At 38.8% G+C, this 17374-nt stretch overlaps 1 protein-coding gene across 1 annotated transcript in view; it reads right to left on the bottom strand.

Moving 5' to 3' along the window:
- Positions 1 to 796: 796 nt before the first annotated feature.
- HABP4 (hyaluronan binding protein 4) overlaps positions 797 to 17374 on the bottom strand; it is a 34996-nt gene continuing 18418 nt past the window's right edge. The window contains exons 6-8 of the mRNA XM_061199308.1: positions 7681 to 7852; positions 4021 to 4206; positions 797 to 2211 (exon numbers count right to left, since the gene is read on the bottom strand). Coding sequence (XP_061055291.1) covers positions 2155 to 2211; positions 4021 to 4206; positions 7681 to 7852 — 415 coding nt within the window. The 3' untranslated portion in view covers positions 797 to 2154. The remainder of the gene's footprint in view (positions 2212 to 4020; positions 4207 to 7680; positions 7853 to 17374) is intronic.

The following is a 17374-nucleotide window of genomic DNA, read 5'->3' as shown; positions in this document are numbered from 1 at the left end:
ATGTGGAAGGCTCTGCCTTGTATATAGGTCCGAATACACAATCCTGCCTCCTGGGTTTCCCTACAGCACATCATGGATTTCCCCTGCCCTTTGCTTCTGCTCTGTCTTCTCTGGGGCCAGACTGTGGACAACCACATGATAAAAGCCTGACATTCATCTGCCCCACCAAATTGGCAAGAGGTAGTCCTGGTGAGCAAATGAAGACCTCTAGCAGGCTCAGAAACCGTCCCCTATTCCCCCAAACTTTTTCTGACCACAAGACCCGAGACTGCTCCGTGGTACAGGAATCCTCAATGTGTTTGGGAAGGATGCAGTGTTTGCAAATACATTAAATCCAGCACAATGGGCTTTTCAATTGTTATTCACAACACTAAAGGGAATTTTCTTGAGAAGGATCTCTGTTTTGCCAATCTTCAAAGCCAGGGCAAGGCAAAATGACTTAATGTGACAGCTCAAGCCTGATGAGTAGTGACGCATCTTCACGCTGCACCAGCGGGTTATCATGGCTGAACATGACACTCACTCTCACAAGACTTCTCAGGTCAGGTACTCACGTTCACTGTGTCTTTTCCGGGGAGAGGGAATAAAATGACTACCTTAGTACTCAGATTAATAACAAGAATCCAAAAGTAGGCTGTCAACCACAGGGAAGGTCCTTAACTGGCTTAACTGGCCAAGGGTTCAGTGCTGATTATTCAACAAAATATGAAATGACTCTTTCCACTGTGGCCTTTTCCCACATTATTCTCTCTTGACCTGGGTGTCACCAAAAGGATTCAGCTCTCTATACACAAAGGAGGGAATACCAACCTTTATTTACACTTGGGTTCAAGTTCAGAACTGCCATCTTAGTATAGCAAGGCAAAAAAAAGCACAGATCCTGAGACCAAGGTTCAGATTCCCACATAAGCATATTAACTGTGTGACAACCAGCAAAAATGTTACCCAGTTTCTTCAGTAAAGTGGGAAGAGTGTCACCCCAGCTTCCAGCGGCTGTTACAGCTGCCTCTGCCCCGGCTGCCACCCTGGGCACCACCCTGCAGGCAGCTGGGCTGAGAGAACATGGGCCTCCAGGTCTCAGCCCTGCTGGTTAGGGTGGGACTCAGGGAGTTACTGAACCTCTGAGGAAGCCCCTAACCCCAAAATTCTCCAAAGGCAGGCAAGAAATAGGAACTCGAACTGGTGCAAGGGCCAAGTGAGAAAAACTAAACATAGGTGTTCAATAAATATTAGTTATTTGTAAGTCTTGCCCAGGACAGGGACAGAGGGCCTTTGTCACAGGTGTTGAATTCTGACACTAGCTCTGAGGGAGAAAAGCATGTGGTGTTAAGTTGCAATACTCTTGCCTGCACCCCTTTTCATTTGATTGGTGGGTTAAATAACATTTAAAAAATCATTTACTTAATACTCATCCTAAAAACCACCCAAACACTAAATATGCACATTTATACTAAGCGTGTGTATGTGTGTGTACATACACACAGAAACCACGAGGTAGTTTAGATCACCATGAAAAAATCAATACTTTCCCTAATTCTCTGCCACAGAGTGGTAACCAGTGACTGCACGATAGCTACTTAAAATTATTGGTTAAATGAAAATCAAAAAATTCCAGGAGAATATAACATTTACAAGTAAATAGTAAATACAACTGTATTTTAATTTCTTGGTCTCAGAAAACTAGGCTGTGACCGCTTTAAATTAATGGTCCAAGTTATATGTATTTCCTTTAATACCGAAGGACATAGCCTTCCGGTATCTATACAACTTACTAAGTAATCTCAATAGATTCTATTTTACAACTTGCTTTACTCTCCATGCTTTTGTGGAAGATTCAATACAATCTCTATGTACATATTTTAAACATTATTTCTGAACTACATTTGAAATTCCTTAAATAAAAAAATAATCACCATTCTCCACCTTCTTGGGAAAGTGCCAGACTAACCCCTGACCAGAACTGCTGCTCTCTAGCATCTGGAGAAATCCCTATTCCCACACCACCCCCAGGCCAAAAAAGTGCAATGAATTCAAACTACATGGGAAAAAGCAACATCTATTGTTCTTAGAGTCTGACTCTCTTCCCCACAGCAAGAAAAGTCTCTTTATAGGTATGCCAGTGCTGTTTTAAGTTGCCAGGGAAATAGGGCTCTCTCAAGCCAGAGCAGGAAAATCTTCAGGGTCATCTGGGTTTGGAGCAACGTCTTGTGTCTGAAAAAGAAAAGTTTTGAAACCAACTGTCACTTCACCCATTCCCACTTGGGTGCAGAGCTATGTGAAACATGGTGCCCACTCTCCCTCAGGGGAGGAGCTAATGGGGTAGGGGTAGCGGCCCAAACATTGAGAGAGAGAGGGTCCCAGTGGGAAGAGAAGAGTGGCAGGGTCACCCTAAGTGAGGCCCTGCTCTGAGCTGCAGCCAAGTACTGCACAGACCCCGAAGAGGGGATATGGAAGGGTGCCTCTCCCTCCTCTGACCCGCTCCCATCCCTGTTGCAGAATGGCTGGCAGGGCCTACTGGCCACCCCCGGCCCTCCCTCCCACAGATCCTTACTGAGTGACCCTTTTTGTATCTGGAGCTTCCTTCATCCAATAAATATGATGGAATGTTTGCTACATGGAGATATAAGGATGATTAAAGACAGTCCTGCCCCAGGGAGCTCACAAAGTTGGGGGAGAAACATACTGGTAACTTCAGTAACAGATGGCCTGGGAATGGGGGCCCACAGTCAGGGAATCCAATGCAATTTGGTGGCAAAGTACACATCACAGTCAAGTAATGTTTTCTAGAAGAGAAGGTTCTCCCAGAGATAAGCCTCAATGAATGAGCAAAAGGAACAGGATCCCGAAACAATGCGACTGTGAAGGCTGTTAGGAGCTGGAAGAGCCCAGGTGGGCAGCAGGTTCAAGGCACCAGATCACCACACTGCACACGAAGTGCCGCGGTGGCAGAGCTCTGCTATTGGAAAGGAGTGGATGTATATTTTCTATTCCCAGAATAGTTCCTTTTTCCAACATGGCCTCAAATGTACCCAGAAAAAACACTGTTGTATTTTTGCTCTTGTTTAAGTATAACAAACTAGTTTCTCCTCCCAGGGGCTGCTCCCTGGAGTAAGGGAATCAGGCAGCAAAAGGAACATTTCCAAGACCAGCCACAGAGAAGGGGCTGCTCCTGCTCCATCGTCACAAGGACTGCACGGCGGCCTGTGCTGGCCATCGGGCCTTGTGCCCAACTCCGACTAAACAGGTATTTGTTCAAAAAACATTTACGAAGCACCTACTACAGCTTACATTGTGCTAGGCACTGGGGAAACCATCATGTCCCCTGGAGACAGCAGACACTGATCAACAACTGCACCAGCGAGAATACAATTACAAATGCAGATGGTGCTTCAAAGAAAATAAGGACTCTGACCTGGTCTGGAAGACTTCTCTGAGGAAGGGAGGTTGAAGGATCTATTGTAGGTAAACAGGCAAAGGGGTGGGAGAAGGGCCAGCAGGTGCAAAGGCCCCGTGGGGTAAGGAACATGCTTGTCTATTCCAGAAGTAGAGCAGTGTTGGCTGAAGAGTGGGGAAGAATGGTTTGAAGCGAAAAGGTGGCCTTGAAGCTGTAGGAAGGATTTTGTCTACCCTGAAAGCATCAGGGCACAGGGCAGATGATCAGACCATGGTAAGCCACCATCAGTTGATCTAATTCAATCGCAAGCCTGGGGATCTTATCTGATGCAGATGTGTGAATTTTTCTCCAGCTCTGAACGTGCATTCATGGCAGACATCGGACTTCCCTGGAGACCCTGGAGGCCAGGGCTACACAATGGTCTGTATCCAACTGATGTCCATCATGCTGACATGACCGCTCCAAACACTCCAACATCAGACCCACACTAGACAGAGGGGGAAGAACCTCCTCTATCTAGATGAGGCAGAACCTGATGATCTTCCAAAATTAGACTATGTAGGCCCAGGGCATCTTCATCCTCTCACTTCAGAAAACCATCCAGGGTTTAGAATATAAACACTTACCACCACTTCTGCTCTGGGTCCATAGTTTTCTGCCCTTCTGATCCTTCCCCGGCCTCCCCGGGTGCCACCTCTGGCTCCACGCCCGGGACGAGGCAGGTTACCAAAATTAATCTCCAGCTGGGATGTGATGTCATTGGCCGCTTTCCGGAAAACGTGGGCATCATCCTCGTAGTCATCCTTTACCAACTGAAACACAGTTACAGCATCAAACACAGGACATACACACGGCCGTCTCCATGGACACTCACTGGGCCGGGCTTCTCTGGGCAGGGGAAGGTGATGCTGCTGCTCTGCTTCCAGCCAGGTGGGTTCTGCACATTTTTGCAGCCACAAGTTCTCATACTCACAGTCCTTTCTTCTGAACTGGAGTACAGTTGACTTACAATGCTGTGTTAGTTTCTGCTGTAACAGCAAAGTCAGTCAGCTATACATATACATATATCCACTATTTTTTAGACTTTGTTCCCATATGGGTCATCACAGAGTATCGAACAGAGTTCCCTGTGCTACAAGGTGGGTTCTTATTAGTTGTCCATTTTATATATAGTAGTGTCTCACAGTCTTAATTCAAACATTTTTGACCTTACCGTTACTTCAAGTGAGACCAAATTTCTATCAGTTTAGTAGGTTAAGATGTAAGATTTGACAGGACTAACAGTAATCATTTAAATGTTTTATATCTAAGTGTATTTTGCTGAGATTGAAAAGTTTTAGTTTCTGCCTTTTGTTTTATTTCTTCACAATTGCTACTTTGATAAATAAGGAAAATCACCTTCCTAGAATAGAGCTTGTTGGAGAAACTTCTTTCAACATGGGTGCTGGCTGTACAAATACCGTATGTTAAAAACTGGATGATATACAATAAACAACTCTGACTCAAAATATATGGAAAGGGTAGAACAACAGTATGATTTATCTGAGGGTTGCTACCAAGGCTGCATAAAGAACTCAAGCTGCTTTTGAAGAACTGCTCTAGTTCAAATTCTTTGAGAAAGTACATTTTATTGTAAGAGGTCAAATAAGTTCTACCTCTTGTTAAAAGAACACTGTATTAAATAAATCTCCTTCAAATTTGATTTGGCTTCAATTCCTAACAATGAATGAAACAAAGAAGAACTCTCACTTTTAAGTAAAATATAAACCTACAGAAAATATGCCAGTGATAGTAGATGAGAATCTCCGAGGTGCTGTAAGGTTAAACATCCCTACAGCTTGTCCAGCAAATGGAATCAAATTTCCCTGAGCACATCAATCCCTTTTGGCCATATGTTCATTTCAGGTTTCACGTTTAACGCTTGTGTCCCCTTCAAAGTTTCAGATTAAAATAGAGCAAAGGCCTTAGATAGATGGGCTCTCAAAGCTAAAAAGATGAAGGAAAGAACAATTCAGGAACAATGGCACTCTGGCAACAAGATAAACACAAAAAATATAAGAGGCAAAATGATAACTACGGCCTGGTTTAGAAAACAATTGGCTGTCAGTGTGCCTCCGCAGAGACACGGCGGCCTTCCCAGTAAGAAGGGACAACTTGCAGTGGAGGCAGAGTGAGCGAATAGTCAGGCCAAGGTGCTTTAAGGTCCCAGCTCTCTTCATAGGTTACTGTTTGGTCTGAACTTTGCAAAGAACAGAGCTCCATGCAAACAAGAGGTGTTATTCTAGTGCTTTTGTCTCTTAGGGTACTCAGAACAAACTAAGTGACACCAATCACTTCCGGCACTAGTGATTTGGCTTCTGTTGCTTTAAGAAAAATTCCTGGCTAAAATCATCAATGCCATAAGATTAGTAAGTACCAAAGATGTGTGCTTTACTGACACTAAGCTCGATGACTCAGCAGCTAACACAGTTGCTTCAAAGATTCCAGGAGACCTCTCTCTGGAGCCAGGGAGGATGAATCTGGTGTGGATTAAGGAAGAGCAGCTTCTATTTTTACCTAACATGTCAGCTGCACATTTCAAATCCTGACAGCACAATTGTTTTAGGCAAAGCTTTATTTACAGTGCCCCAGAACAAAAAAGAAGAAAATGGATAGGAAAAAAAACACAACCCAACTAGCTGATGGACTTGTAAAAAGGCCTCACTCGTATGTGTACAAAAAGCCATTTCTGGGGCTTCCCTGGTGGCGCAGTGGTTGAGAATCTGCCTGCTAATGCAGGGCACAGGGGTTCGAGCCCTGGTCTGGGAAGATCCCACATGCCGCGGAGCAACTAGGCCCGTGAGCCACAACTGCTGAGCCTGCGCGTCTGGAGCCTGTGCTCCGCAACAAGAGAGGCCGCGATAGTGAGAGGCCCGTGCACCGCGATGAAGAGTGACCCCCACTTGCCGCAACTAAAGAAAGCCCTCGCACAGAAACGAAGACCCAACACAGCCATAAATAATAAATAAATAAATAAATAAATAAAGAGTGCATCCTAATATAAATAGGTAGACTTTGGTCAGTAATAAATAAATAAATAAATAAATAAACCCATTTAAAAAAAAAAAAAAAAAGCCATTTCTAGTGGAACAGCTAAAAACTTATTAGACTCCAAGAGCTTGGACTGACTGAAACAGGAGTTAGGAGGGGATCCTGTATCATAAATGACCCCCTAGGGAAACTATTCATTCAAAGAATATAACTAACCAAAGTATAAATGGGAACACAGACAAATCTACATAGTACAAAACCTCTGAGTTTCAAATGGAAAATCAATGAATATCCAGCAGACAGGAAGGGTGCTCACTACCGTCATCGACACAGAGACTGGTATCAAAATAAATAGCTGTGACTGAATGATACAAACTCTAAATTTTAAAATTAGAATGCTTCAGTGTACCCTTCCTTAAGTCCAGCAGCTTAAACAGAATGTGATTAAATAACTCTCTGACCAGCCTTATCAATATCTGCTGGAAGATATTTTCAAAGCTGAAGCCGCCAATGAAGAGCTGAACATAAACCTTGTAAAATCAGGACCACAAAAGACAGAGGAACGCACAAGCAGTTCCAGCAGGATAGCTGGCCACAGCAGCAGTGCCTGACCGTGCTGCCAGGTGCTTCAGGGCTCCTCTGGTGAGTTTCTGCAGAGGGAGCAAAGCTGCTACAATAACACAAAAAAGGCTTCACCCAACCCTGACCAGTTAAAAATGATCAACTAGTTCCAACTAAATGCTCTTATTAAGAATTAGAACTGTGAAAAAAAAAAAACACTGAATCACTTTGCTATACACCTGAAACTAACAAAATATTGTAAATCAACTATACTTAAACTTAAAAAAAAAAGAATTAGAACTGAAGGTAATCTAATCACGAAAATGCAGAGTAGTTATCCTCTGAAATGGATTCAGGAAACATTCTGTACCTCTCTTCTGACACAAAATTGAAATGCAACTAAAACATACGGCATGTGCACAGTCTTTGCACAGTTCTGGAGGGAGCAGAAAGTGCACTGTCACTATAACTGCTTTGGATTAAGTATTAATGGGTCAATTCTTTTTCAATTTTTTTTCTTAATAAACAATAAAAATACAGTAAAATTAGGCACACATAATCTCTGATTACTCTTAGGTTGAAACTAGAATGTCAACTACTAACGTTCCATTTTTAAAATGGAAGTGGAAAAGCCCATTTCGTTTCCAATAAGGTAACAGTGAAGATTACCTCTAGATACAAAACATCATGCTTACATCATCTCTATATTTAGACTTGTGTATCACCACTGCTTTGGAAGGGACAGTGGACTCAGGTTTCCGGATGTTAAATTCAGGCTTTGGTCTGGTCTGTTCTTGAAGATTTTTCCACTCATCTAGGGTCATCTCTTGAACTTGAGTTTCTTCTTCTACCTCCAACTCAGGAACTCTATAAAGAAGTATAATCATAAAGAATAATTTCTTGATAGGTCTGAAATGTCTACTTTCTCAAAGAGAAAGTCATAACCATTAGTTTAACGTACTTTCATGGTTCTGTATCTTAAATTTAAATAAGGTAAGAAAATCTTTGAACCATAAGCTTCCTTATTTTATTTTCATCATTTTATGCCACCATTGCCAACTGAAGGTACTTCCTGTCTGTGTTCAAAGCAGTCTTTGAAAAATGGGAGCATCACCATCCCAATGACATTAATATTACACTTCACCACCAGGCACTCCCTTCCCCTATGACATTACACACAAAATGAGATAGGTAATTGTAGAAACAAATGGGAGAAGTAACTGAGACAAAACACATATAAGGAAACCATGAACAGAGGTTATAAACAATGGGTCACAAATACATACTTTTGTAAATATCCTCCTTAAATTCATGAATTCTTAAAACAGAAGACAGACATATAGAACAATGGAATAGAATTCAGAGTCCAGAAATAAGCCCTCACATTTATGAGCAATTAATTTTTTTTGATCAGTGTGCCAAAGACCATTCTTTTGCACTTGGATATTTAGTTTTCCCAGCCCCGTTTGTTGAAAAGACTGTTCTTTCTCCTTTGAATTAAGTTGGACTTCTCACACCATAAATATAAGAGCTAAAAGTATAAAACTCTTAGAAGAAAACAGAGGCATAAACCTTGGATTAAGCAATGGTTTCTTACATATGACATCAAAAGCACAAGCAACAAAAGAAAAAGTAAATAAACTGGACATCACCAAAATTGAAAATTTTTGTGCTGCAAAAGGACACCATCAAGAAAGTGAAAAGACAACTCATAGAATGGGAGAAAATATTTGCAAATCATATATATATCTAATAAGAGACTTAGATCTAGAATACATAAAGGACTCATAACTCAAAAAAATAAATGATGCAACTAAAAAATGTGCATTTGTCAAAACAATGAATGTACACTTATTTTTGTACATTTCACAATAAATAAATTTTATATCAGTTTAGGTGGTGGGTATAGGTGTTCATTGTAAAATTCTTTAAACTTTGCTGGGTTTGAAATTTTTCATAATAAAATGTTGGAAAAATACTAACATTAAAACATATCCCAAACATACATTGGCAAAAATATAAAAAGGCAGTAAATTTTGTAACGCCAAATACAGGAAACAACCCAAAATCATCTGGAGAGGAATTTGGTGGAAAAATTATGGATATCAAACATGAATATTAAGCAGCTAAAAAGGAATGAGAAATACATAAATTGCTATGGAGCACCTCCTGGATATACTGATGAAAAAGCAAGGTGGTATGTATGTTACCATTCACCTAAGAAATAAGGAGACATACAAATATATATACATATAGGTTTTTTTTAAAAAAATCATAATATAAACCAGGGAAAGAACAGGGATAGCAGCTATTTGGAAAATATCATGTTTTAACAGATTGTACTTTGGAAACATTTAAATATTTTACATAATTATAAAACAGATTTAAATTAAAATTCAATCTCTAAAATTTGGAAGCAAAATTAATCAAATTAGCCTAATTGTTTATCAAGTTGGTGATAAAAGCATCAGAAAAAAGCTATTTAAAGTGCCTTTAAATCCAAATTTATAATTATTCATCTCTCTGTATATAACTTTTTAATAATCATATTATTGGAGGTAGTGTTGGTAATGTTATTTGTTACTGTCGTGTGTGCAGCAAATGAGTAATAGTATGATGTTACTGACAACTGGGATTTTCAGCATGGAAGAAAAAGAGAAACAAACTTAAGAAAGTTTAGCTAAAAATTTTGTACTCCTAAATTTCAAATGGAAATATTGAATGAACTCATAATATATTTTAGCTTAAAAATGTGTGTGTGTGTGTGTATTCCTCAGCTCTGTCCACTTAAATGTCCTAGAAACAGTTAAGAACCTAGTAGCAGTAAGTAACCCTAGTGCCTAGACTATGGTCTCTAAATACCATATTATATATTTTTTAAATTTATTTTATTGAAGTACAGTTGATTTATACTGTACAGCAAAGTGATTCAGTTATACATAGATATACATTCTTTTTCATATTCTTTTCCATTATGGTTTATTACAGGATATTGAGTAGAGTTCCCTGTGCTATACAACAGTAGGACCTTGTTGTTTATCCGTTCTATGTAAAATAGTTTGTATCTGCTAACCCCAAACTCCCAATCCATCCTTCCCCGACACCCACTCCCCCTTGGCAACCACAAGTCTGTTCTCTATGTCTGTGAGTCTGTTTCTGTTTCGTAGATAAGTTTATTTATGTCATATTTTAGATTCCACATATAAGTGATATCATATGGTTCTAAATACCATATTCTATTAAAGGACTCTGGCTCCCTGGAAAAATGACTCAGTATGAGGGGTGAAGTATAGATGATGAGTCTGAAACATGTCTTACCAGAAAGCAAGGAAGCTATCAAAGACCACTGAATGTGTGTCAAAAGGATCAAGAATCAACTTGAAGAGGCTCCCTTCAGTCAAAAAACGGATCAGTTTAAGCACCAATAAGCATAAAAACTCAGTGGATTGAAACACATCAGATATGTTTAAATCTCTAAGTTCACAATGACACTTAAAAAAAGTCACTGGCACCTTTGAAGGATATGAGGGAACCAACTCATTATTCTGAAAATGAGTAAATTAAAAGTAAAACATGCCTTTTATGCATCCTTCATTTCCTAAACAAACTTACACTCAGTGTAATCAACTAGTTCTAGGTAAGCTTTTCTTTACAGATCATCCCAGCTACTTAACTGAAGAAAGAATGATAGAATTAGACTATCACTAATTTGCAGCCCTAATGAATTAATGGATAAAGGCTATGATAATCAGCAGCCTTCCATAACCTACGAAACAATCTTGCCAAAAAGTTGAACCTGAATTTAATCAAACCTCTGCCTCTCATTATTAATATTCAGGAAATTTTAAAAAAAATATGAAGAACAGAGAAACATGTTGGACTACTCTACAATGCCATGCTGGGACTGGCTTGCACCAAGTCATAACAGCCAATTGTTAAATTTTCAGGAATTTTGTGAGTTGGCTGTGAAATACAGTTGTTAAGAATTAAATTATAGAAACACATAATTAACAATGTTAAAACAAACGTAATAAATCCTCACAACTCATTGTTCCCTAATTATTTCACTACATTTTGCCTTTTCCTATGCACTTGAAGTTATTTATCTCTATTTTATGTGTAGAGTGGAAATACTATGCAACGATGTACTACTGCACATCTTTTCCCCACTCTGTGTTCAATGATGTTGCTTTGGTAGTTTTAAATCAGCCATGGTAACAATATTTACACCACAGAAACTAGCAAGTGCAATAGATCCAGGCTTTTTCATCCCAGAGAACCAGATGTTAAATATTTACCAGCACACCACTGCTTACAGGGATGCAATCAATACAATTCTGACTCTGAGAAACTATTTGGACAAATGACCCAGCTTTTTCAACAAATAAATTGCAAGGGAAAAAAAAAGAGAAGACACATAGATTAAAAGCGACTTAAGGGTAATCCAGATAGTTTGATATTGGCAGACCAATGGAACAGACTATAGAGAAATAGGCCCACACATACATGGGTGATTGATTTTCAAATAATGCTTTTCAGTATGCTGGAATAACTAGATATGCATATGCAAAAAAAAAAAAGGAGGGAACGTCTATCCATACCTCACATTGTATATAAAAGTCAACTCAAAATGGACCAAATGTTAATTTTTAAAAATGGATCACAGACCTAAATATAAAACCCAAAATTATAAAACTTATAGGAGAAAACATTTGTGGTATTAGGTTAGGAAAAGATTTCATACCAAAATCATGATCAATGAAAGAACTGATAAATTGAACTTCCTCAAAATTAAAAACTTCTGCTCTTCAAAAGACACTGTCAAGAGGGGACTTCCTGGGTGGTCCAGGGGGTAAGACTCCATGCTCCCAATGGAGGGGGCACGGGTTTGATCCCTGGTCGGGGAACTAGATCCAGCATGCAAGCTGCAACTAAGAAGCCCGCAGGCTGCAACTAAAGATCCCACATGCTGCAATGAAGATCCCATGTGCCGCAACTAAGACCTGGCACAGCCAAAATAAATAAATAAATATTAAATAAAAAAAGAAAAGAAAATGGGTGGTCATCATTTAAAAAAAAAAATGACACTGTCAAGAGAATAAAAAATCAGGCCACAGATTTGGAGAAAATATTTTCAAATCATGTATCTGATAGAGGACTTGAATCCAGAATATATGAAGAACTCTCAAAACTCAGTAATAAGAAAACAAACCAATTATAAAATGAGCAAATGATTTCAACAGACTATTAAAGAAGACATACAGATGGCAAATAATCCGTGAAAAGAGGCTCAACATCATTAGTCACTAGGGAAATGCAAATTAAAACCACAATGAGATATACACCTATTCTAATGCCTAAAAATTATAAAAACTGGAACAACCACTTTGAAAATGAGTTTGGCAGTTTCTAAAAAAGTTACATAAACACATGCCATTTCACTCAGGAGAAATGAAAATGTATATCTACAGAAAGGCACACATAGAAATGTTCATAGTAGCTTTATAATAGCAAAAACTGGAAACAACCCAAATGATGATCATCAGGCAGATGGATAAACAAATAGTGGTCTATCTGTAAAATGGAATATTGCTCAACAATAAATAGGAAGGAACTACTGATACATCCAACAACCTGGATGAATCTTAAAATATGCGTGCTCAGTGAAAGAATATAGACAAAAAAAGAATACAAAAAGAATACATGCTGTATGCTTCCATTTATATAAAATTATAGCAATTGCAAACTAATCTTTAATGACAAAAAAGTAGATCACTGGTTGCCTGGGGGAAAGGGGTGGGATGGAGGGATTACAAAGGGACACAAGGAAACTTTTTGGGTTGATAGATGTGCTCATTATTTTGATTGTTTATGGATTTCAAACTTGTAAAACTGTACCTTCTAAATATGTGCTATTTATTGGATTTGGATTGTATCTCAATAAAGCTGTTTTTAAAAGAGATGTAAGAAACATAAAAATTAAAATGTATATTTCAATATTAATTCAAACAAATAAGTTGTTTTAAAAAAGGATTTTGAGATAATCAGGGAAACTGACAAACTGCCTAGATATTTAATGATATTAAGGAATTGTTAAAAAGTTTTAGATGGGATAATGATATTCCAGTTATGGTTTTTTTAAAGGAAGTCTTTTAGATATAACATTCTGAAACATTTTTGGATAATATATAATATATCCTGGAGGTAGAGGAAGTGGGTAGAGAAATATATGAAACAAGAATGACCATGATTTGCTAACAGTTTAGCTGAATAACTTACTTGGAGTTTCAATATACTATTCTTATTTTATATACATTTTTTCTATAACTTTTAACAAAAAGAGCTAAAAATAAAGAAATATTAAGGAATCATGAAGGTTTCTGTAGCCTACTTGTGATAGAATTAAGAAATCTGTGGAACCGGATGCTATGAATTTGAGGATTCTTTCATAACTAAGATAACCTAATAGAAGTTAATAAATTCCAAAAAGTTCAATAAGAAGAGATTTTGTGTTAAGACCACAAAAGAAGTACTTTTTGTTTGCTTGTTTGTCTTAAAAAATATATCTAAACATAAACAACTAGAAAAAGTAGAAGGCATGTAAGAAATGCAGCCCTGAAGCGACACAGACACCCAAAATAAAGCAAATAGTGCAGTTCAGAATAGAGCATCTGCCACAAGTGATTCCATCCATGAAAGTGATCAGCCTGACACCCTCCACTCAGATGTGCCTCATTCAGAGGTGTTCTTACAGATGCCCCCATGCATTCTCCTTTATCACCTGCCATTTCAACAAGCCATTTTGGGAGCAGTGTAAAATCACCAAGGACAGGCTCCTTAACTTCATTGCCTATTGACCAAAAATAATTATAAAAAACACACTCTAAACAAACAAAACACATTCTATGACAGTTCTGTAAGGCAGATTCCATTTCCCATTTGAATCAGCTCTGAATGTAGTTTTTACTGCCGTTTTAGCAAAGACTGGATATTCAACAGGAAGAGATATAACTAATTCTCAGTTCCAGGAAGGACTAATGCAAGTATATTTCTAACAGTTATAAAAGCAACATAACTGCTATCACTCTAAATTTAACAATTCCCTTTTGAGTAATTCAAAGACCTTTACAGTTCTTGGTTTATCAGGTGGGCCAAAGAGTGCCTTCGGTATTTTAAGTAAAAATAAAAGACACATTTTTCATTTTCCCCAAGAACTTTATTGAACAATGTATTCACGCTTTTGTTCCACTACTTTCTGCCATTTTCCAGGCAACTTCATAATTCCATCTTCCCAAAACTTTTTATCTTTTTGCGCAAAGAACTGTTCCAGGTGCCTTTTATAGTCTTCCAGGAAATTGAATTTTTTTCCATTAAGAGAACTTTGTAAAGACCAAAATAAATGGAAATGTGAAGGTGCAATGTCTGGTGAATACAGCGGATGAATCAGAACTTCCCAGCCAAGCTGTAACAGTTTTTGCCTGGTCATCAAAGAAACATGTGGTCTTGCGTTATCCTGATGGAAGATTATGTGTTTTCTGTTCACTAGTTCTGGACGCTTTTCACTGAGTACAGCTTTCAGTTGGTCTAACTGGGAGCAGTACTTGTTGGAATTAATCGTTTGGTTTTCTGTTAGGAGTTCATAATAGAGGACTCCCTTCTGATCCCACCATATATACAACATCACCTTCTTTGGATGAAGACTGGCCTTTGGTGGTTGGTGGTGGTTCATTTTGCGTGCCCCACGATCTCTTCCATTCCACATTGTTGTACAGTATCCACTTTTCATCGCCTGTCACAATTTTTTTTTTAATTAATTAATTAATTTTTGGCTGCGTTGGGTCTTCATTGCTGCTGGGTGCAGGCTTTCTCTAGTTGCAGCGAGCGGGGGCTACTCTTCATTGCAGTGCGCAGGCTTCTCATTGCGGTGGCTTCTCTTGCTGCGGAGCACAGGCTCTAGGCACGCGGGCTGCAGTAGTTGTGGCTCGCGGGCTCTAGAGCACAGGCTCAGTAGTTGTGGCGCACTGGCTTAGTTGCTCCGCGGCATGTGGGATCTTCCCAGACCAGGGCTCGAACCCGTGTCCCCTACATTGGCAGGTGGGTTCTTAACCACTGTGCCACCAGGGAAGTCCCCAACAATTTGTTTTAAAAACAGAATGTTTTCATTACATTTCAGTAGAGAATCGCATGCAGAAATAGGGTCAAGAAGGTTTTTCTCGCTTATGTGGAATCCAAACATCAAAGCGATTCACATAACCAAGCTGGTGCAAATGATTTTCAACGTTTGATTTGGATACTTTAAGTATGTCGGCTATCTCCCACGTGGCATAACACTGATTGCTCTCAATTATTGTTTTGATTTGATCGCTATCAACTTCAACTGGTCTACGGAACTGTGGAGCATCGTCCAGTGAGAAATCTCCAGCACGAAACTTTGCAAACCACTTTTGACACATTTGGTCAGTCACAGCACCTTCTCCATACACTGCACAAATCTTTTTGTGCATTTCAGTTGCGTTTTTACCTTTCTTGAAATAATAAAGCATAATATGCCGAAAATGTTGCTTTTTTTCTTCCATCTTCAATATTAAAATGGCTACACAAAAATTCACCAATTTTTATGTCTTTTTTAAATGCACGCTGATATGACAGCTGTCACATACAATGTAACAAAATTGTTTCCAATGAAGTTAAAGACAATTAAGTGCTACTAGAGCCATCTTACAGAAGAAACCGAATGAAACTTTTGGCCCACCCAATATGATAAAAAATTTTTGGAAAGAATTTTCCATCAAAACTGCTTATAGATTTAAGTCATCAAATCTATGACTTGTAATGTGAACAATGCTGTATGAAGATTTGATAATTATACATTTTGTTTCTAAATGGGTAAAATTATAGAAGAAATAGAACTGTTTTAACAACAGTTATCTTTATGTAGAAATAAATGGGATAATAATGCTAATATTTACTGTATGTTTACTAGGTGCCAGATGCTATTCAAAGTGCTTTACATTAATTTGCTCATGATAATTAATGCCACAAGTTAGTTAAAATTAATAGCTCCATTTTACAGGTAAGAAAATCAAGGAGACAGGTTATACAGCTAACAAATAAATGAAAGAGCCAAGTTTCATATCCATTCATTCTATCTCCAAAGTCCGCATTTAACCTCTGTGCTATTTAGGGAATAAGATGGCAGAAAAAATGCTTAGATGGAAGATAGTCGATATGGACAGAGGAAGTATACAAATCATCAATTCAAATGTCCAAACTTCCATTCAGGCAATACTTTTTCACCTGAATGAAAATGTGCAGTGAATCAAGGAAAGTGGGTTCTAGAAATAAAACTTTACTCACTGAATACTTAACTGCGGCAAGTGGATCTAACCTAACATGTAAATAATACCTCCTACTTCCTTCCAAAGTACTGAAAGGGCTACTTCCCTGGTGGTCCAGTGGTAAAGAATCCGCCTTCCAATGCAGGGGATGTGGGTTTGATCAACTAAGATCCCACATGCCACAGGGCAACTAAGCCCGCGCACCACAACTACTAAGCTCGTGCACCTCAAGGAGAGAGCCCGCGTGCCGCAAACTACAGAGCCCACACACTCTGGAGCCCGTGCGCCACAACTAGAGAGAAAACCCGAGTGCCTCAACTTGAGAGAAACCCAGGCACCGCAACTAGAGAGAAGCCCGAGCGCTGCAACAAAGAGACCACGCGCCGCAATGAAAGATCCCGCGTGCCGCAACTAAGACCCTATGCAGCCAAAAAAGTAATAAAAGAAAAAAATAAAGTACTGAAAGGGAAGTGAATTTCATGATAAACTTTGAGCTCCTCATAAATTTGCGATAAAAATTTTAAAGAGGTGTGGTCCTGCTTTAAGAAGACTCAGTACATAACAATCTTCATTGTCTAAGCAAATACCCTTGGAAACAAAGTACAAAATAATTCATTGCAGATATTTTGTAATAATGCTTCCTCACCATTCTCTTTTCATAGAGTTTAAAATTTTTAAGGATGGAAGGGAGTTGTTGATCCATGTTACTTAATAGGGAAATCCTCAGTGATCCTGGCAGCTCTTCCCCTGCTTACAGAACCACCTTCTCCCATTTGCAGTTCTTAATAGCAAGTCAGTCTAAATGGCACTTTTAACCATTCCTACCACTCAGTACAGTTAGGAACATGAATGTTCATGCCACAATACCTGGTTCAAATTCTGGCTCTGACACTTACTACAAGTTGTTTAACCTGTATGTCTCAGCATTAGAATAGGAACAGTACCTTCTCCTTCACAGGCAGCAAAGGGTTAAATGAGTTAAGCCATAGACTCATTTAGAGCAGTTCCTGGCACACAAGAAATGCTCAATAAATATTAGACTTACTCTTAA

Source organism: Eubalaena glacialis, chromosome 9 (genome assembly GCF_028564815.1).
Source record: "Eubalaena glacialis isolate mEubGla1 chromosome 9, mEubGla1.1.hap2.+ XY, whole genome shotgun sequence".
Taxonomy (NCBI): domain Eukaryota; kingdom Metazoa; phylum Chordata; class Mammalia; order Artiodactyla; family Balaenidae; genus Eubalaena; species Eubalaena glacialis.
The sequence above is the reverse complement of the archived record's forward strand: the minus strand, read 5'-3'. Positions and strand labels throughout refer to the sequence as shown.